General features: G+C 43.0%; 1 protein-coding gene across 1 annotated transcript in view; it reads left to right on the top strand.

Annotated features, from left to right (window-relative positions):
• Positions 1–22,238, top strand: part of col28a2a (collagen, type XXVIII, alpha 2a) — a 117,384-nt gene extending 95,146 nt beyond the window's left edge. Inside the window, exons 29-35 of the mRNA XM_068036274.1 lie at positions 2,365–2,400; positions 12,790–12,826; positions 13,303–13,860; positions 14,627–14,892; positions 15,168–15,357; positions 16,095–16,271; positions 22,125–22,238. Coding sequence (XP_067892375.1) covers positions 2,365–2,400; positions 12,790–12,826; positions 13,303–13,860; positions 14,627–14,892; positions 15,168–15,357; positions 16,095–16,271; positions 22,125–22,132 — 1,272 coding nt within the window. The 3' untranslated portion in view covers positions 22,133–22,238. The remainder of the gene's footprint in view (positions 1–2,364; positions 2,401–12,789; positions 12,827–13,302; positions 13,861–14,626; positions 14,893–15,167; positions 15,358–16,094; positions 16,272–22,124) is intronic.
• The last annotated feature ends 344 nt before the right edge of the window (positions 22,239–22,582 follow it).

The following is a 22,582-nucleotide window of genomic DNA, read 5'->3' as shown; positions in this document are numbered from 1 at the left end:
AGGTCGGGACTATCAGGATTTCCTTAGTGATCCAGTTCTCTTTTTATTTGATGATAAAGGTTGGACTGACCCTTTCCCTAAGAGAATAAAAAATATATTGCTAGTTTCAATAATGGTTAGCAGTGAGCCATGCAAATGGTTATCAATTAGATTCTCTGGAAATGAACTGCTTCATATTGACAAGATATTAGTTGGTGATTTTTTTTCCTGCCCATCTGTTACTGCTAACAGCAATTTAATGTACCACCTCCTCTTCCATTTGGGCTCACATGTGGTGGAGTAGGTTCAGAGCACGCCATTGTAGTCTCGTTCATAAGGGGGTAGAGGAAGATTCTGGCAGGCATTTTTGGGGTAGTGTTTTCTGGCATTTGTGACACAATTGGGCTTTTTTCCCTTCATTTGGAATGAGCTCAAGAGAAGCTTCATGTTCAGTAGAGTTCTTAAATGGGAACAGGCTTTGTATGTTTCTTTGTTGTAATACTTACTGTATTTTTTTGGCAACATGTTGTTTTATTAGAAATAGCAATATTTCTAAAAATGTTTAATTAATTTTTGGGAGACAATTTTTATTTACTTATCATGTTAAGTTTGTTTCTAAATATCCTGAAAAATAATTAATTAATATCTACTTTAATCACTGGAAAGCAGACTGCAAGTGAAGCGTGAACAGGAAAATGGGGAGCTGGATTTCATGTAGGAGGCGGGGCTCCCAACGCTGGGCCCGAAAATAAAGGCAGTCATTGGCTTATCTTGCCCCCAGGAAGGTGGGGAGCCGATGGGCACTCTACCCCTCCCGACACCCGTCAGGATTCTCCATGCCCCTCCCCCCCCGCCTCCAGCCCTGCCTCAGGGGGCCCATAAAATTCAGCCCAGAGTTTTCCAATACCAATTTTCTTGGGAGATCAGGAAGCAGGAAGGCAACTAGATGCAAGCTGCAAAGTCCCATAGCAGGCACATGAAAGCCAAGTAAATGGGTTCATTTGGATGAACCCAAGAACCCAAGATACAATGAGTTAAATTTTCATCTTCACCACATGGACAGTAATCTGACAGAGTATAGAATCCATCCGATTTTCATTCTATTCTTGGGCAATAACAGCTGGTTATCTGCTTCACCAGATTACTGCCCGTGTAGTGAAGATGAAAATTTATTAGAAAAGAAAGGCATGTTAAGGAAATCCGTAGGCACCACAGTCAGACTGGCAAAAACCAAATCCGCAGACTCCAGTGCACATATATGGCAATAACCATGAGGAACTATGGAGCCCAACCATTATGAGCATATAATCTAAGCTGGCACCCCAATGCAGTGCTGAGGGAGTGTTTTCAAATGTGACGTTAAAACTGAGTCTTCTACCAGTTGGAGCAGACAATAAAGGTCTCATGGTATTAATCAATGTAGAGTTCTTCTGGTGCTTGAGTAAACATCTCTCACTGAACCAAATGAAGCGTAACTGGTTATTTATTTCAGTACTTTTTGAGATGTTATTGTGTATAAAAGTCTTACTATGCTTTGCCCATATAACAACCTCTGATATTGATTGTGAAGTGCTTTGATAGATAAATATATTCAAGTCTTCCTTTGTAGACAATTTTAACCCATCCTGCCGAACAGAATCAAAATGTGTGGGGGAAGTTAAAATCTTGAGTTTGCTTACTGACCCGATGCCACACCATTCCCGCCTAGCGTCATTTTAACTGTCAGGTTTCTGGCATCAGGTGTGGGTGGGCTGTTGCCACAAATCACAGGCAGACAGAGATCTTACCAATATTTAAGCGCTGAGGTCCGATGATGTAATTCAGACCCTGATGCAATTTTAACTGCCAATCGAGACAGTGACGCCATGCCAAAGTCACTTGTGAAAACTGGCAGCAAGCTGGAGAGGCCCAAGTAAGTCGTTTACATTATTTTTAGGTTTTTTCATTGGTTGGGAGAAGCAGGAGTGTTCCTCCAGGTCCCAGAAAGAAACCTTGGATCTCCCCTTCCCCAGACCTCCCTTGATTGCAATCGCCTCTGGCTCTGCACCCCTCACCGCTTCGCTTATACCAGGGACTGTTCCCTCCGGGCTCCAGTGGTGGTTTCATCCACGAACCACCTTGTCATTCCTGCGGGAGTCTGCACTGCTACATAATATTGAAGCAAATCAGCCGGCTCACTCCGATTTCTTATTCCAGGTCTGCCACACCTGTCAACCCGCTTCACACATTGATCCCAATCAGAGTTAAAATTGCCCTCAACATCTTTGCAGTATTTTGTTGCAATTGTATTTCTAGGTAATATGTTGAAATAATTCATGGCATTATCGTCTTGTTAAATTATTGTGCTTATTCTAACTATTTTTGCCATGATTTACAATTGCTTAGGGGCGACCTGGAGTAAAGGGTGATCCTGGCTTAACAGTGAGTAACTGGTGTTTTCACTTATAGTTATATAATTATGTCTATATCAAAAGGCTTTTCACAAAGTATCATGTAATAGACATTCGCAAAATTAAAGCCTATACGATTAAAGGGACAGTGGCAGTGTGGTTACGAAATTGACGATGGGACAGAAAGCAGGGGCTAAATTTTATGAGCCCTCCGGCGTCGGGGGTCATGGTGGGGTGGCCGGAAAATTCTTCCGGAGAGGCCTGCCATGACCTCCAACTCTGAGAAGGCCCTGCCGCATTTTACCGGCGGCGGCCTCGGTGCAGCCCCCCGCTGCTCGGTGGCAGGGCCTTCATTTAAATATTAAAATCAATGAAAAAACATGCAAATCAATTTATCTTGTCCCAGTGACCGTCCCAAGCCAATATTACGGCCGCTGGCCGCAATTCGCATGCCTTCGGAACTCCATTCGGAGTTCAGAGGCCTGATACTGGTGGGGAGGGGGGAGGAGTGAAAATTTCAGGGTGGGGGGGAAAGGGAAATACTGCTCCGATTGGTTGCGGGGATGGTGGGAAGGGGTTTAGGGTGAAAGGGAATAAAGTTCGGGGGAGAGCGGTTGTGAGTGAAAACTCACTTTTTTGGGGGGGGAATAAGACAAAAAAATCAACAGATTATCCATCGGGGGTGTGGGACAGGGAATTGAAAATGTGAATAAATGTATGTTGGCAATTTTAAGCATTCTGTCACTTTCAAACTTTTAATGAGACTGAAGGGCCTGAACCCTTTAAAAATGGCGCTGGACGCCGGTGTAGTGGATGGAATGGCTGCCCCCCTCTATGTCAACGGGGGCAACCGCTCTGCCCCGTCCATTTAAATGACCCTCACGCGAAGTATCGGGGGGCTCAGCGACAGTGCATGCGCGCCTGAAGGCCGCCGACTTCAAAGCATGCCACCGCGATGTGTGGTCTGCTCATAAAATTCAGCCTCAGAAATTAGTGGGAATGTATGTTTCTCAGCCTGGAGGGAAGTATACAGTGATGTTCCCCAGAGGTTGGTGCTAGAGCCACTACTTTTTTTGATATATATTAATGACCTGAACTTGGGGATAGAGGAAATATGCGGATGACACGAAACTCTGAAATGTGATTAACAATGAAAAAGATAATAACAGACTTCAGAAGAACATTGTTACGACCAGGTGAGAGAGGTCTACGGGTTCCCTCTCAGCCTTTGCCTGGTTTAACCATAACAGGGTTTAATTTTAGAAACACCGTGTTTTTAGCTCCCCCTTAGTGAATCCTTGTTCACTGCTCCAATTGTAAGGCAAATAAATCAAACAGGCTTCCTTAGATTTAAGCAAGAAAGGTAGAAGTTTATTAATCTTAAACTCTAACCTGGTTACTGACTACGAATATGTGACGCGACCACACTAGCATGCATACATGATAAACACGCATGCAGGTAGGGAAAGAAAAAGTAGAAGGAATAAAGGGGAAAAGTTTGAGGTAATATCTGGTAGTTACAGTCCTTCAAGTTCAATGAGGAGTCTTTGGTTGCCGGTCAGTCCTGCTGTTTGTTGGGGCCCAGTTCACGCTTCAACTTATTTCAATGTCGGAGTCTTTTCTATTTTGAGGTTTACGTATCTTCCGTGAGGCCAGTGGCTTGGGGAGAAAGCGAGAGAGAGAGAGAGTGAGAGAGAGGCTTCCTTGTTCCAGGTTCCAGTTCAAACAGCCTTCTGAGTCTTTCTCTGTGGCACAATTCAAAAAAAACCCAGATTGCCCAGTGGGTTAGTCATGTGACTAGCTGGTTTGACCACTTCATTTTGTGGATTCTGCCATCTTAGCAGTCATCCTGAAATGTGAGTTGCCTCACCTTCAATGTCTGGTTATCAAAGTCCATTGTGGGTTAAGTGAACCAGGGAATAGTCCTTTGTCTCCACAAGCACTGTCTGTTAGTATGCAAATGTCCTTCCAGCCAAGCGTTTGGTGATTTTTTTTTAACAAGTCCTTTTTTCGCTCCAGCAACAGTTTAAAGTCAATATTCATATGACAAAATTAATATGTCTCATTCTTCGCAGGTGGGAGTCTGCATTACACCTCCACACCCGGTGGAATGAAATGCAATTTTTAAAAAAGAGCATTTCATTAAAAGGCACTAGAGAGAAGATAAGGACAGGAACACAAACTCTCTCATTCATTCAGAACCCTAACAATTGTTACAGCCTGTCTTTACTTGGTGACAGTGCTGCTTTAAATGGCCCTTTCTGGCATCCCAATAAACATGAGGTTTTTGGGGCAGTTTTTTTCAGTTTGCACATTTCCATGACTGCCTAAAGGCTTTTGTTCTTTTTGAGGTTTGCAGGGGGAGGATTATATTTAATTAGCCCTAGGTTGGAGTTCTGTTCAGGGGCGGCAGCAGTGGGCGGTTCCCCTCTGAACTCTCTTTCAGTGTCTTGAGTCATGCAAGGGCTTTTCACTTCAGGGGATGGCTGGTTCCCTTTTTTCCTGACTGTGGGGGCGGATTCTTTGGTAATCTTCCCTTTGTCCTCTGGGACACTCCTGCTTGCAGGTATTTGTCCAGTTTTTCTGCCCTTTTGAGGACTTTCTTTGTCTCTGCAGGTGCCTGTAAATGCTGTTAACAACTCTGGTGGGGCGATTCTAGCGTCTGCATTTACATAGGAGGATGTGGGAACTAATCTTTCCAACATTTCAGGGTTGGCTGATCAGACAGTAGGAGTTTTCATCCGGGATTCCTCTCGGACTTCCTTTAACCTGCCCTTTTGGTTCCCTTTTCCCTTTCCTTTCTAACCTGTTGCTAGCCATGTGCTTGCCTGTCCCCTTTTGTTCTCGGCAGGGGTCCCTCACAGTTCACCAGCCCTCTGCTGGAGGGTCCTCCAAACACCAATACAGGACTTAGGGGTTCTGATTTCACTGTAGGTTGGGGTTTCCCCTCAACCAGGCACATGTGGCAACTCCTACAGTACTCCACCACATCTTTGGCAAGTCAAACGGCTGTCTTATGTGAGCTTTGGTTTTTCATATACCGACGTATACAGCCACTGCAATCTCATGGGCCATTCTTACTATTTCTCTCCGGTATCTCTGCGGCACCACTAACTGGTGAACCACTATCCATTCCCTGCTGTCAGGTATGAGAGTAGAACTCCATTTCCTTATCAGTACCCCATTCTTTAAATAGTATAAATCAGGGACTCCCTCTGCTTCAATTTCAGACTGGGCAGCCTGTGCTAACCCTTTCAATATTGAGTCCGCTCGCTGAGCCTCAGCTAGGGAAGATCCATTTAACTCATTCCCTGGGTCTTCTAACTTTACAAAGAAAGTCTCAGATAGACAAGCCTCATGGCCATCTGCCTGCAGTGCCAATGCAGTCTCCTCTGGGGGAGCTGGTTTGATCATGGCCTTACTCATTACACATTCAGGGAAACTGCAAGGGACCGTCTTCTGCCACTGCGCTGTCTCTCTGACCTCCTGCGGGCTCTCTTTCACTGCTGAGGAAGCTACTACCTTCATCCCTGCCAGATCATTACCTAGGAGCAGGTCAACACTGCCCACAGGCAAACTAGAGACAATCCCTACGGTCACAGGTCCCGAAACTAGGTTGCACTCCAGGTGCATCAGGTGTACAGGTACAGGCATACACTGCCCTCCAATACCATTCACCACCATTCAGGAGTTTACTGCACTCTCTGGGGGAAAGGTCAGACCTTTTCCCAGTAAAAGTGATCTAGTGGCCCCCGTGTCCCTGAGGATTACTACGGGCTTGCTTGCCCCACTCGAGGGATATGGGGTTACTCTCCCTTCAGACACAAAACCCTGATAACCCTCAGGAATCCTATTAAATTTTCCTGCATTTGCAGCCGTGTGCTTCCTGGGTCTCACTCATTCTGCACTTAAAGCCGCAGCTTCTTCTACTGTTCTTTTCATCAGGGTCCCTTCTTCACTGAGTGGGTGTGCCCTGATTAACCCTGCAGGTTTTCCCTTTAGTTTCCAGCAGTCAGCTCTTAAATGCCCTGCTTTATTACAGTGGAAGCACACAGGTCTCTAGGTCTCACTCCTACTCACAGCATCTTCCTTTTTGTCTAGAGGAGGGCCCCCTGTGTCTCCTGCTTTTCATTCCCTCCCAGGACTGCTTGGGCTTCTATTAGCTTCACACCCTTTGTCCTTTTCGGATTTGTGGGGGTGATTACGAAAGGTTTTGCCCTGGGAAACCACTTATAAATTAGAGCAAACTCATCAGCCAGGACTGCTGCCTGCCAGGCTTTATGAGCCTTTTGTTCCTTCACATGTGTCTTTATGGAGAGTAGGAGAGAGTTTTTAAATTCCTCTAACAAAATTACTTCTCTGAGATTTTCATAGCTGAGCTGTACTTTAAGAGCCCTCAGCCACTGCTCAAAAGCCAGCTGCTGATTTCTTTCAAACTCCAGGTAAGTTTGATCAGCTTGCTTTTTGAGGTTTCTAAACGTTTGGCGATAGGCTTCCGGTACTAACTCATATGTCCCAAGGTAGCATTTTTTTGTCAGTTCATAATCTGATGAACTCTCATCTGGCAACATGGAATAAACCTCATGGGCTTTTCCTACTAATTTACTTTGTAACAGCAAAGTCCAAGCCTCAGCTGGCCACTTTAACTGCCTTGCCAGTTTTTCAAAAGACACAAAAAACACTTCCACATCTCCCTCATTGAATTTTGGGATCAGTTGGGAGAGTTTTAACAATTCTGTAGCCAGCCCTGAATTACGCTCCTCCATATTGGCCATGCTCTGTCACCCCCTAGTTAACTCAAGGTGTCTCAGTTCTCTTTCTTCGTATTCTTTCTGGAAGGTTCTTTCTCTTTCTCTGTCTTCTAATTCAAATTTCCTGTGTTCCAGTTGTATCTTTGCTAACAATACCCTGTCAGAGTCTATTTCTAACCCTGTTTCTGCTTCTTCAGATTCAAGGGAAAAATGGTTGGCCACTAGTCTTAGGAGTTCAGACTTCCTAGCCTTGCCACGTACAGTGATCCCACACTGCTCAGCCATTTTCCTCAACTCCTCCATAGACAGTGCTTTTAACTTATCCCAAGTTACTTCACCCTGGTTTGGGGAGCTACTAGCTTCAGTCGCAGGCATGTTAGTATTCTAGCACACACAACCACAAGAAAACCTAAATTGAAATCTTTTCTCTTTTGTTTGGGATCAATTTGGCTTCTCATATCCAGTTTTCTCATTTGTGGGTAAAATTCTGGATGGTAACCCCCAAATTTCTGTCTTATAGAGTCATAGAGTTATACAGCACAGAAAAAAAATAATATGCCTCATTCTTGGCAGGTGGAGATCTGCATGACAAACATAGACTTGTGCAGTGGGCAGACGAAAGTTAATGCAGAGAAGTATGAAGTGATACATTTTGATCGCAGGAGAGGCAATAATAAATAAGAAGAAATTTTTTCCAGTGGCAGATGGGCCAGTAACTTGAGGACACAGATTTAAGGTGATTGGCAAAAGAACCAGAGGTTACATGAGAGAATATTCTTTTACACAGAGAATTGTTGTGATCCAGAATGTATTGCTTCAAAGGGTGGTGGAAGCAGATTCGATAGTACATTCAAAGCGAATTGGATAATAGCCCCTTGGACAGCCGGCATGGATTCGATGGGCTGAATGGCCTCCTTCTGTCCCGTAAATGACTCTATGACTCTAAATACTTGAAGCAAAGAAAGCAGGTCTATAGTGCAAGAGCAGATGAGTAGGAAGAATTGGATAGTTCTGCCAAAGTGCCAGAACAGGCACAATGAGCTGAATGGCTTTTTTCTATGATTCGATGATATCATATGACATTTAATTACATCAACTTAATTGCAACTACGAGGAATAGTGAGTTACAAATACAGTTGTAGATTGTAAAATAGCCACAATCCCAACAGTTACCCGGGGTCATACCCACTGGTATCCTCTAGCACTCTCCTCATTGGAGTTTGTGCAGTCTTCAGGAGGGCTCCTAATTTACATGGGACCATAACAGGCACCCAACTTTCCCATGCATCCAGAAAAACTGGAACCTCGCTGCCTTCTGAGGCTGGCAAGGGCTGCCCAGGCCTCCTCCAGACTCTATGGAGCCTCTCTTGGCCTTCTGTATAAGGGGGACAATGCCGATTTTTAAATAAAACATTTAAGGGCTCCAGGCCATTTCTATTGCAAGGCAGCTTGGAAAATTCTAGAAATGGCGAGGACCTAATGCAGCTGGGGCATTGCCTTTTTCCAGCAGATGGTATGAGATTCCCTGCTGAAGTTATGACAGCAGTCCAGCAGAACCCCCAAGGAAATTCATTTATCCTTAGAACAAAATGACTATATACAGCATACTGGGCAAAATATTATTTGCTCAGAACTAGTACTGTGTAGATACTGTACTTTTATTCAACACATTCGGTAAACTGTGTACCCAGCATATGAGTGCATTGGGCGACTGATTATGATACTAGACTAGCAACCCCGAGATTGCAAGTTCAAATCCCACCTCAGCAAGTTGTAAAATTGGTTATGTGTAGGCTAATGTTAGAAAATACTGAATGGTTAGTAAAATCTGATGGTTCACTAATGTACTTCAGAGAAGGTAACCAACCACCCCTACCTGGACTAGCCGACATGTGACTACACCCAGACTTTCACTGAATACCCTCAGGGGCAATAAATATTGCCTTCCTAATGTTGCCTACAAAACAATACACAGAAGATGAAATTTGAGAACAGATTAGTTTATGTTAGTAATATATGACTCTCACAATTTTAAGGTATTGCCTCAGCTATTCTGTCAGATACTGTGGTGCTAGACACTGCTGTAAGCTGTCTGAGCATTTTAAATTTATGGGTGTGCCCATTGTAATCAATATCTAAAATATACAATAGTGAACCCAGGGATGTAACAATAGTACCCCCTTGTAATCTGAATTGAATATTTGTGTCATTCACACGTTTGTTTTCAATCTCTCTGAAGGCAGACTGAGCAAATAATTGGTGAAATGAGCCCAGATACAAATCATTAAGCTGCTTTATTTCACAGCGAGTGAACATACTTGACCTCGTCCTCACTAATCTGCCTGCCGCAGATGCATCTATCCATGACAGTATTGGTAGGAGTGACCACCGCACAGTCCTTGTGGAGACGAAGTCCCGCCTTCGCATTGAGGATACCCTCTATCGTGTTGTGTGGCACTACCACTGTGCTAAATGGGATAGATTTCGAACAGATCTAGCAATACAAAACTGGGATCCATGAGGCACTGTGGGCCATCAGCAGCAGCAGAATTTTACTCGGCCACAATTTGTAACCTCATGGCCTGGCATATCCCCCCCTCTACCATTACCATCAAGCCGGGAGAGCAGCCCTGGTTCAATGAAGACTGCAGGAGGGCATGCCAGGGGCAGCACCAGGCATACCTCAAAATGAGGTGTCAACCTGGTGAAGCTACAAGCCAGGACTACTTGAGTGCCAACCTGCGTAAGCAGCATGCGATAGACAGAGCTAAGCAGTCCCATAACCAACGGATCAGATCTAAGCTCTGCAGTCCTGCCACATCCAGACGGGAATGGTGGTGGACAATTAAACAACTAACTGGAGGAGGTGGCACCACAAATATCTCCATCCTCAACGATGGGGGAGCCCAGCACAACAGTGCAAATGATAAGGCTGAAGCATTTGCAACAATCTTCAGCCAGAAGTGCCGAGTTGATGATCCATCTCAGCCTCCTCCTGAAGTCCCCAGCATCACAGATGCCAGTCTTCAGCAAATTCGATTCACTCCGCATGAAATCAAGAAACGACTGAAGGCACTGAATACTGCAAAGGCGATGGGCCCTGACAATATTCCGGCAATAGTACTGAAGACCTGTGCTCCAGAACTTGCTGCACCCCTAGCCAACCTGTTCCAGTACAGCTATAATACTGGTATGTACCCGGCAATGTGGAAAATTGCCCAGGTATGTCCTGTACACAAAAAGCAGGATAAGTCCAACCCAGCCAATTACTGCCCCATCAGTCTACTCTCGATCGTCAGTAAAGTGATGGAAGGTGTCGTCAACAGTGCTATTAAGCTGTATTTGCTTAGCAATAACCTGCTCAATGATGCTCAGTTTGGGTTCCGCCATAGCCACTCAGCTCCTGACCTCATTACAGCCTTGGTTCAAACATGGACAAAAGAGCTGAAATCAAGAGATGGGGTGAGAGTGACTGCCCTTGACATCAAGGCAGCATTTGACTGAGTATGGCATCAAGGAGCCTGGGCAAAACTGAAATCAGTGGGAATCGGGGAAAATGCTCCGCTGGTTGGAGTCATATCTAGCGCAAAGGAAGATGGTTGTTGTTGTTGGAGGTCAATCATCTCAGCTGCAGGACATCACTGCAGGAGTTCCTCAGGGTAGTGTCCTAGGCCCAACCATCTTCAATTGCTTCATCAATGACCTTCCTTCAATCATAACGTCAGAAGTGGGGATGTTCGCTGATGATTGCACAATGTTCAGCACCATTCGCGACTCCTCAGATACTGAAGCAGTCCATGTAGAAATGCAGCAAGACCTGGACAAGATCCAGGCTTGGGCTGATAAGTGGCAAGTAACATTTGCACCACACAAGTGCCAGGCAATGACCATCTCCAACAAAAGAAAATCTAACCATCTCTCCTTGACATTCAATGGCATTACCATCGCTGAATCCCCCACTATCAACATCCCGGGGGTTACCATTGACCAGAAACTGAACTAGAGTAGCCATATAAATACCATAGTTACAAGAGCAGGTCAGTGGCTAGGAATCCTGCAGCGAGTAATTCACCTCCTGACTCCCCAAGGCCTGTCTACCATCTACAAGGCACAAGTCAGGAGTGTAATGGAATACTCTCCACTTGCCTGGATGGGTGCAGCTCCAACAACACTCAAGAAGCGTGACACCATCCAGGACAAAGCAGCCTGCTTGATTGGCACCCCATCTACAAACATTCACTCCCTCCACCACCGACACACAGTGCCAGCAGTGTGTACCATCTACAAGATGCACTGCAGCATTGCACCAAGGCTTCTTATTAAGCACCTTCCAAACCCACGACCTCTACCACCTAGAAGGACAAGGGCAGCAAATAGTTGGGAACACCACCACCTGCAAGTACCCCGCCAAGCCACACACCATCCTGACTTGGAACTATATCATTGTTCCTTCACTGTCGCTGAGTCAAAATCCTGGATCTCCCTTCCTAACAACACTGTGGGTGTACCTCCCCCACATGGACTGCAGCAGTTCAAGAAGGCAACTCACCACCACTTCTCAAGGGCAATTAGGGATGGGCAATAAATGCTGGCCTAGCCAGCGACGCCCACATCCCATGAATGAATTTTTAAAAAGCGATGTTCCAGATTAACTTAGTTCTTCAATTGTTTTCGCATAATAATATAAAATAATGAATATGCTGTGTTTCCCCACATCAGCAGGTCATGTTTGACATCAACAAAAGAATTTTTAACTGGACCCCTGTATTCAGGTGCAGAGTTTGCTGAACTTGATTGACTTTGTAACCTTTGCTGCACCTGAGTTACCTGCCTTTTTATCTCCCTTTGTTCATGGCTGAAAAAGAAGACCTGTCAAACCCCTTGACTGGTGCCCAGGACTTCCCAACACAATAACTTTCTAATTTGTTTACAGTTTTTAGAAAGAACAACTTAATTAGCATATTAATCACCTATCATCTCAGTACCTTTTTTCTAACTTGTGTGAATATACTTTGCTTTGAAACATAGCATTTAAAAGTTTTTTCCAAAGCACTTTTGAGGAAAATGATCCAAAAAAATCATGGAACATAACAATGGCATTATATATTCACCTTTTTATTTATTTTGGGTGACATGTACATCAAGTGGAGGGATGCTGGTGCTACAGTTTCTACTTCCCACATCTGTTGTGAGCATTAAATACTCCCAAGTAAGATATAGCACTGAGATCGTATGCAGATTAAAATACACTCCACTCTGCCCCCATTGTATAGCTCAATAATGAAATGTATTGCAGGAAGCATCTCGCACATGCTACACCCCACCTTTAAGTACATAATGTTATAAGTGTGTCGAGAGATGGAAAATAGTCAGTTTCTCAGCATCATCAATCTTCACTTTTATTATCACAATTCACAAACTGCATTAAAAGAAAACTGGTTCAAGGATTAACTTGTGAATATTTTTTCATCTTGTAACTTTCCAAGTACAGTTTCCCCAGCAATGTTCACACATGTCAGTAGAGAGGTTGTTAAAAAAAAATCACTCCAAAACTTTTCTGTTCATGACATATACGACTAATATTTATATGCATGCCTGATATTAACAAAAGAAAATAGTATGCAAATATATTAATTATTTTCATATTTCATTTATAAAAATATTATTAGAGGGAGGACATCATCAGAATGATAAAGGAAATCTGTGGTAAGTTACTTGTCATCTTGTGGCCTACTGATTATTTTATGTTTTCAGAGTACTATCCTAAGTAGTTAGAGCTGGTAAAACCAGATGAGCCTTAACAGGTGACTAAATAGAAACTTAAGATATTGTTCCAGATTTTACTTCTTAGATATTCAAATCCAGAAGTAGATTCGATTTTTTTAAAAATTATTATTCTTGTGTACCTGCACATTCTTTTGAACTGCATTAATGATAAATGTACTCAATGTATAGCCACTTCTACTATCGAAATTGTTGCCTGACTTTCAGCAATGACAGGAAGTTTATATGGAGGTTGTTCAGTACAAACGTTAATCTGTCATTTCTAAAAGCACCACCCTCATTATCAAAAATTTGATTGTACTTTAATATTTTAAATACAACTTTGATACACTGACACTGTTTAAATACTATCTTTTCAGGTTTAGTCAATGTATTATTTCAATTATTTTTCTTAACAGGTTGTGGAATTAAATGTAAAGAAAGACCAATGGAACTCGTCTTTGTGATTGATAGCTCAGAGAGTGTCGGACCAGATAATTTTGAAATCATAAAAGATTTTGTCACTGCACTTGTTGACAAAGTAACAGTTGGTAGAAATGCCACCCGAATTGGTCTTGTGCTCTACAGCTTGGAAGTACGATTAGAGTTTGGTCTAAGTCGATACTTGACACAGCAAGATGTCAAACAGGCAATTAGGAAAATGCTGTACATGGGAGAAGGCACATACACAGGAACCGCTATCCGCAAAGCAACGCAAGAGGGATTCTATGGAGCTCGGCCTGGTGTGAAGAAAGTTGCTATAGTATTAACAGATGGACAGGCAGACAGAAGGGAGACTGTTAAACTGGATGTTGCTGTGCGCGAGGCTCATGCTGCAAACATTGAGATGTTTGCAATTGGAATTGTAAATACCACAGACTCAACTCAAGCTGAATTCTTACGTGAACTGAACCTAATTGCTTCAGATCCTGATACCGAGCACATGTACCTCATTGATGATTTCAATACTCTTGCAGGTTTGTGCCATGTCTGTTGTATCATCACTTGCCTTTTCCAACTGTGAGGATACTAAGAAGAAAATGTTACTGTGTGCACACTTCGGCGGGAGCAGGGTAAATAGAACAAATTATTGCTTAGCTAAGAAATCAACAGTAATCACACTTTCGTATTGGACTCTAAAACTAGAGATCAAGCTTGAACTTTAGTCTCCATTATTTTAGAGTTATTATAAGGCATAATATTTCTCATCTTTGTCAAGTCAGATATGTGCATTTGCAAAACTTAGAGGAGGTCTCTTTTACATCACATCAAACACATCAAAAAATTGGAATATCATGACTTCCAGCTCATAAGAATAATATGATTGGAGGGGGATAACTTGGGCAAAGCAAAGTGGAGAAATTGTGATATGAGGCAGTTAGATTATTAAAATATATTAACAGTTGCTATGTTCATTTCTAATTACTCCACAATTTTTTAAATCTTATTAGAAATGTAAGTTTTAGAATTTGCTAAATGAGTTAGCTAAACACTGGGTGGGGCAACTTGCCAAATTAATTTTTTTACCTCAGGAAACAGGAAACTGAATGGTTAGTTATCCTGCAATGCATGTGTCCTCCAATTGCCCAGTCATGTTTGTAATGCGGCTGTAGCTGTGATTATAGCTTTGGGCTGCACTGGGTAAAAGGGATTGTTACAGGGTTAGGTGGCTTTCATGAAAATAAAGAGAATGCAGTGTGAATTACAAAAAAATAGTTTTTTTTTCCTTTCTCCTATTTCTAGCTCTGGAGTCGAAATTGGTCAGACAGTTCTGTGAAGATGAAAATGGTGCTTTGATTTACAATCGAATTAGAAATGGAGTAATAACAAGCAGAAGCCCGTTATATTCAGTAGTTCCAAGTTCTACACATACCAGAAATAAAATTGAATTAAGTTCTTCAAAACCTAGGCAAACAATTGTATCTGGAAAGATGAAAGTAACGGCACAAGTGAAGCCATTTCCATCTGGATCCATCTCTGTCAGAAAAACTTCAAAGATCAATGAACAGGTATCAGTTGGTCTTGTCAATTCTTCATGAAATTTTATTTGATATTGTTATACATTATTCATCAACATGCCTCTGTTCAGCAAGTGGAGTTATTGCATATATTTTAAATGTATGAAGTCATAGTTAAAAACATAAGTAAATCAACTAAGATTGAGGATGAAAGATTTTTAAAAGACTAAAATGAATAGTAGAATTATTGCCAACAATAATTATGATTATAATTGAAATGCTTTCTTCAAATACATTATCAGTGGTTGACATCTCATGTCACACAGGTGAACCAAAGTCCAGAAACAGATGATAAGGAAGAAGAGGACCTGAAACTTGTAACCCCGTCATCTCATTCAAAGGGCAGTAGCTTTCTATCAATCAGTAAACACGTTCCAGGTCTACACTCACAATCCGTTAAGTCAGTGAAAGAATCCACATTGTCAGTCTCCCCAACAGTAAAAATTCCAGTTTCAGGTAGGATCTTAATTTTGTATCTGTAGCATGGTTGATGGATAAAGTCTGACAACTGGATTCATTAAGTGACATGGTAGATTACCTCTGAGACGGGTTTGAATTTCAGCCATGATTACTAGAATAATTGAAGGATGCTGGTTTAATTGATTTGGGCTGGTCTCAAAGGACTACAATAAACAAATTGCCATCATTCAACACGAAGTTGGCAACTTCACTTAGATGTCAAATGGCAAAAGAAAGGCCGATATGAGTATTGCAGTGTGAAAATATCTTTGAGTGGGCATTATTAGTCCAACGAGAGAGGCAGTGTTTCTCTACATCAGAAAACACATATTAGACACATATAAAATCCTGACTAACATTTACCTTCAACTAAATACCAGCAAAAGAGGCAGATTCACCTCATTGCTGTTTAGGGGTGTTACTACAAACAAAATGCCAAGTTTGTCTACATAAGAAAAGTCATTGCATTTCATACATTTCTGAGAGATGTGACAAGGCCTTTATAAATGCTGGTCGTTCTTTGACAGTAGGTAGGAATGTTACACAGCGCCCTTCATCCTTATTACCTTATTTGAATTTTATAAAACATGATTCCGAATATAAAATCTACAATAAATTTTCATTGCTAAATAATTATTTTTCAAACATATCACAGTTATTTCAGTAGATGAATTCATATAGTTGACCTATTTTTCAACGTATGATGCAATTTTGCTAATTACATTTTTTTCTAGATCCCCTCTGTCACCTCCGTTTAGACCAAGGGACATGTCGTGACTATATAATTAAATGGTATTATGACAAACAGGCCAATGCTTGTGCACAATTTTGGTACGGTGGCTGCAGTGGAAATGCTAATCGTTTTGACACTGAAGACAACTGCAGGAAAACCTGTGTAGTTTCAAGTGCAGGTATGATCTTTAGTCTTTAAATTACATTTTTATGTATCCATTTTAAAAATCCCTTACTTCCAACATCAGGGTATAACGGTGAAGCCATTACAAAAATAAAATGCAACATAAAAGAACAATTCCTTTTATCATCAGAGTATCATAAGGTTTAGATTAGCTATGGAAAAAAAGAAGCAATCTAGAGTTAAAATACTTAATTGGAGGGGGGCCAATTTCCGTGTGTTGAGAACTGACCGATCCTGGGTAAATTGGAATGAAAGATTGGCAGCAACAATGTTTGTAACGGAACAATGGGTTGCCTTTAAAGAGGAGATGGTTTGGGTACATTCCAGGTGCATTCTTACAAAGGGGAAAGGTAAGGCAACCAAAGCCAGAGCTCCCTGAAGTAAGATGAAGCAGAAAAAGGGGAGGGAGTAATGACAGATGTCAGATTGATAATACGTGAGAACCAGGCTGAAAAAAGAAAGTTCAGAAAAAGGAAATAAGAGGCAAAGAGTGAGTATGAGAGGAGACTGGCAGCTAACATAAAGGGGAAACCAAAAGTATTCTATAGGTATATAAATAGTAAAAGGATAGTCAGAGGAAGGGTGGGGCTGATTAGGGACCAAAAAGGGGAATCTATACATGGAGGCACAAGGCATGACTGACGTACTAAATGAGTACTTTGCAACTGTCTTTACCAAGGAAGAAGCTGAAGGAGAGGTAATTAAGATACAGGATGGTCTAAAAATTGATAAAGAGGCAATATTAAAAAGGCTGGCTGTACTTAAAGTTGGTAAGTCACCAGGACTAGATGGGATGCATTTGAAGGTGCTGGGAGAAGTAAGGGCAGGAATTGTGGAGTGTTACAACCGCAGAGAGATTGTTAATGTGAAAAATACGAGACCTTGTACCCCCAGACGAATTACATAAGACTTCACTTTTTAAGATTTTTATTCTAATAAATCAACAAAAAGGAATCCCCAATGAACTAAATAGTACTTTGTAAGTACTAAATTACAAACAAAGGTATTTTCTTTACTTATTCAACATTTGAAAATCTCACACCACACGTATACATTACACATTCCTTTTTGATGACTAATTCCTTTGTGGTTAAAAATCCCAAACTCTTCCCAATTGTAATGAGTTCGATCTCCCAGACTTTTCAAAAATCAATATTCTCTTTACTCCATTCCCCGAGCACTTCCAACCTGGACATTTGTGGATAATGTGATTTCCGGTGATCCTTTGGGTCCATTACTCCTTTGCAAACTTCGACTCTCAAAACGGGTTCAAGTCTTCACAGCCTTTCTCTGTATATCTCCAGAGAGCAGGCGTTCTCTCTCTGACACTCTCTCTCTCTCTCTTTTCCCTCTCGCTGTCTTGGCTGGATTTTAAAGCCCCTATGCCATCGGGGACGTCTGCGGAGGAGCAATGAAGATCGGTGCGGCGGAGGCCTGTCACCGACAGCAACAGGCCCCATGCTGATCTCAGCGACGGAGGCAAGGCCTCGTGGCGGCTGCTCCGCCACTCAGCGACGGGACCTCTATTTAAATATGTAAACTAACTTACATACCTGATTTAATGAGGGTCTCATCGCCTCCTAAATCGCCGCACCGATCCTCATTTGGGTGGCCGACAATGCTATGCCTTCGAATCCCCGTTCTGGGAAATGTGGCGCCACACCTGTGGGGAGGAGGATTTTTTCTCTGTGTGAGGAGGGTGGAGCAAGGTTAAAACGATGCAGATTGGTCAGGGGTTGATGGGAAGGGGTAAAGGGCAAAGTTGCCCAACTTTGGAGGGGGGAAAAGCGCAAATTCTAAGTATTCACATTCTGTGGGGAGGAAAAGGGCATGAATGGCTGGAAATGCGATGGGGGGGAGGAGGTGTGAAAATGAATTTAATGGTAAGTTATTTCTTTTTTTTTGGTCATTGAACTGACCTGCCCCATTAATTTTAAAATCTCCATTAAGGGCTGTAAGCCCTATAAAAATGGTGCTGGTGCCTGCACATTGGCGCTGGATGCCGTTGCCTGTGGTGGCTCGCCCGGCCCCTCCACGTCATCATGGAGGGTGGGCGCCATAGCCATGCAAATGAGCCGCCGCATTTGAAATCGCGGCTGCTCCATGACGTGGTGCCCTTGTGGGCGGGCAGAATAATTTTACATCCGTTGCCTACTTCACCGGCAGTCTCTTAGAATCCAGCTCGATAAGTCTGAGTTCACAAAGGCACTCGGACTTTAATGCAGAGAAATGTGAATGTGTGCAAATCGTTGAAAATAGCAGGTTGACAAAGTGGTTAAAAAGGCATATGGGATCCCGGGCTTTATAAATTAACATATAGAGTGCAAAAACAAGGAAGTTATGATGAACGTTTATAAAACACTGGTTTGGCCTCAACTGGAGTATTGTGTCCCATTCTGGGCACTGCACTTCAGGAAGGATGCAAAGTCTTTAGAGAGGGTGCAGAAAAGATTTACAAGAATGGTTCCAGGGAAGAGGGACTTTAGTTATGAGGATAAATTGTAGAAGCTGGAGTTATTCTCCTCTGAGAAGAGAAAGTTGAAAGAAGGTATGATAGAGTTGTTCAAAATCTTGAGGGATCTAGACAGAGTAAATAGAGGGAAACTGTTCCATTTGGCAAAGGGGTCGAGAACCAGAGGACACAGATTTAAGGTGAATGGAAAAGACCCAAAGCCAACTTGAAGAAACATGTTTTTTAATACAGCGAGTGATTAGGATCTGAAATGCACTGCCTGAGAGGGTGGTGGAGGCAAATTCAATTGTGGCTTTCAAAAGAGAATTGGACAAGCACCTGAGGATAAAAAAATTTGCAGGGTTATGGGGAAGGTGCAGAGGAGTGGGACTAGCTGAATTACACTTGTGCAGGAGGTCCTCAATATGGCAGGGCCCTCCAGGCCTCAGGTAGCTAGAGGGCAGCCACCAAGCCGCCATGGGGCAGCAAGATCAGCAGCGTGCCTCCATCACAGCTGACTGCACAGGGGAAGCATCACCTAGGAGCACACAAGAGATTTAAGAGCATCTAACTGCACTTGGGATTCACTGGTTTAAATTTTGTTCATGCATGCTGCCTTACAATATTTTTGTTTTCCAATAAATGTGGAATGTTGCAAGCCAAAAGGAATCCTTCCATTTCTTGTGGGCCGTTGGACCTTCAGCAGTACCCTGGCTCCCACAAAGAGTGTAATGGGCTGGACCACACTATGTGAGCTCAATGCATTCCCCATGCCGCAGTCTTATGTCTTAATGCTTACAGGTAAATGGTAAGGGCATTAAGGAGCATCTGAAACATTCCATATTAGCGCGTCACGAACCTCCCTTGCATGTATCTCATTGCCCATTGCTTGTGGTCCCTGGGGTTCTTCATTTTGCTCCATATCCTCTTCGGAGGAGGAGACATCGTGCTCAATGAAATCTTCATTGTTCAAAGCCTCTCCCCACTATAGCACCAGGTTGTGCACAGCACAGCACACCACCACGATACGTTTGACTCTTGCTGGGGCATACTGAAGGACTCCACCGGATTAAACTAGCATCTGAACTGTCTCATGGCAGGTGTTGTATGTCTCCTCTGCATCAGTGCTTGGGTTCCTCAAAGCATCAGTAGCCATGTCTTCAGTGGGTACCCCTTACACCCAGTATCATCCCTGAAGGCACGGGTTGGGGGTGGGCATCTGAAAATGTCTGAAACCTGGAACTGCCTTAGTATGTAGGTGTCGTGGCTACTTCCCGGGAACCTTGCACAGACCTGAAGGAACCATTTGCGGTGGTCGCAGACCAGTAGTACATTGAGTGGTACCCCTTCCTGTTGATGAAGGCTGCTTCCTGGTCCGTGGAAGCCTTGATTGCCGCATGTGTGCAGTCGATGACACCTTGCACCTGGGGGAATCCAGCGATGGCCCTGAACCCTGTGGCCCTCTTAACTTGACTGTCTGGATCATAATGAAAGCACATGTATTGATTGGCCCTCCTGAAGATGGCATTGGTGATCATCTTGATGCAGGGAAGAGCAGATCCCACACATATCTCTAGAAGATCCCTGGAATGATCCTGAGGGATAGAAATTCAGCACCACAGGCACTAGGTGGCTACTAATTGCTGTAGGGCTCAGCTCGTCCTCCATCATGGCGCAGAACTCTGTGCCAGCCTCCCTGGAGAGGCACAGCCTTCAGCGACAGTGCTGCTCCAACATTTGCAGGAAGCTGAGCCTCTGACGGTAGACGCTTTCTGGTGGGTAACCTCTTCTGCACGCAAAAGGCTGGTTGCGTGCTCTTCCGAGGTTGAAGCTCCTGTTGGCCCTCTGATTGCTGCTGGCCCGCTGTCTGTAGCTGCAGCTCTCCCTTTCTGATGCCCCTCCTCACTGGAGGTCTCGAAGCCTGAATGAGGCCCATTGCAGATAGCTGCTCTCAGTTTCCAGGGCCTCTAACCCCCACCCAGCCCCCTGGCTTTACCACTTTCCAGATGACACAAGTGGTATGCCCCCACTGTGCTGGCAATTTATCCCTGCCCCCGACTGCCATTGCCTTTGCCCACACTGTTCCACCCTCCCTGCCAAGCCACGCCAATGCTTGCGGCCAGCACTAACCACCTGCTAATCCGCCACCTCTTTATACCTGCCGAGGCTCTGAAGCCCCGTTGTTCCCATGTAGTATTTATAAAATTCAATATCCCTGGTAAAATTGCAGTTAATTGCCTGTTAAACAGGCTTAATTACCTTCACACCAAGTTTCAGCTTGAGACCCTCCCGCCATGCCAGCCACCTTTTGGAATATCTGTAGCTGCAGCTCTCCCTTTCTGATGCCCTTCCTCACTGGAGGTCTCGAAGCCTGAATGAGGCTCATTGCAGATAGCTGCTCTCAGTTTCCAGGGCCTCTGACCCCCACCCAGCCCCCTGGCTTTATTCACACTACTGCCACTTTCCAGATGGTATGCCCGCACTATGCTGGCAAGTTTATCCCTGCCCCCGACTGCCATTGCCTTTGCCCATACTGTTTGGAGTAAAGATGTTGGGCTTCCCTCCTTTCATCATGATATTCCAACTCCTCCTGCCCTCTAGCCAGTCAGAATAGGGCTGGTAAAATTCAGCCCAGGGTTAACGTTTCAGGTCAGTGACCTTTTATCAGAACTCTTAAATTTAGCCATCTCATTCAGAGAAGCTACAAGGATGGCAATTGTGGGGAATGGAGACTATTAGTGCAGGATGAGATGCTGTTTCCAAAGTTTGAATCTAAGTCACATTGTTGGGGCAGACTAGAGTAAGCTTTCCTGTATCTGAACTGATTTCTGAGTGGTCAATGGTGCCACTGAAAGCCTTCAGGGAATAGCATTCCAATCCCAATGCTAACACCTCTCAGCTTGATAAACGCAAAAGATTTGAAATAAAACTGTGTTGGAAGAGCCCACGGATAAAACAGATTTTACATAATCCATGAAAAGAACGGACTTGATGGGCCAAATGGAATTTCTTCATTTCATGATTTCTTATCCATATGCTGTTTAAAAAATCTTAACCATAATCTTTCTAAATGAGTAAGCTTCTATGTTCCCTGTAAAATTTAGTTTTTGTGTGCAGCCAGTTTTTTCAATGCGCTTTACTTTTACATCTTTTTGTGCAGGTGCGATATTTAAAATAGAACAAGGCCTGCGTGGTACCTTCCAGGTTGCCACGCATGTGCACAGCTTAGTGGGAACATTGGTAACCTCATGTTAGTTCAATGTACTAAAAAGATTATATCCTGTTTTGATGCCATATGGTACTGTCAGTGTTTTGGTTTGATGGTTATACCATTTAAAAAGTACGACACATGAAATAGTTTTACATTTTAATAATTGTATCTCCTTTTAACAACAGAATCCTGATGTGGAACCCAGGAAAACTGTATTTCAGTAAATCATAATGCGATACAGGAAGAAGACAGAAAAATGTCTTTGTGCATTTGATACATTATGAACAATATTTTTATATTTTAGTAGCTATTCATTTAATTCAATTTGTATAAAGATGTTAAAACAGATGCTTGCCTTTTTTGGTAATTTGTCTATATAAATGCAATTCTCAGGGGTGAAAACGAAAAATTGAAATATTTTACTGTGTCTGAAAGACTGTCTGCAATAATTGCAGGACAAGATTAGGAAAGATATTTTTGTTTGCTTTCAAGTTTTTTATTCTGTACTATGCTGAGAGCATTAACTTGACTCGTTGCAAAGAATGAACATTTATGTAATTACAGCTGGGAAGATGGAGATTTGTGCAAGAATTCTAGCTTTACAAATTCTGATTTGTTTCTCTTCTGAAGTTTCTAAAATGGT

The sequence above is a fragment of the Heterodontus francisci genome, chromosome 7 (genome assembly GCF_036365525.1).
Source record: "Heterodontus francisci isolate sHetFra1 chromosome 7, sHetFra1.hap1, whole genome shotgun sequence".
In the NCBI taxonomy this organism is placed as follows: Eukaryota; Metazoa; Chordata; class Chondrichthyes; order Heterodontiformes; family Heterodontidae; genus Heterodontus; species Heterodontus francisci.
The sequence above is the reverse complement of the archived record's forward strand: the minus strand, read 5'-3'. Positions and strand labels throughout refer to the sequence as shown.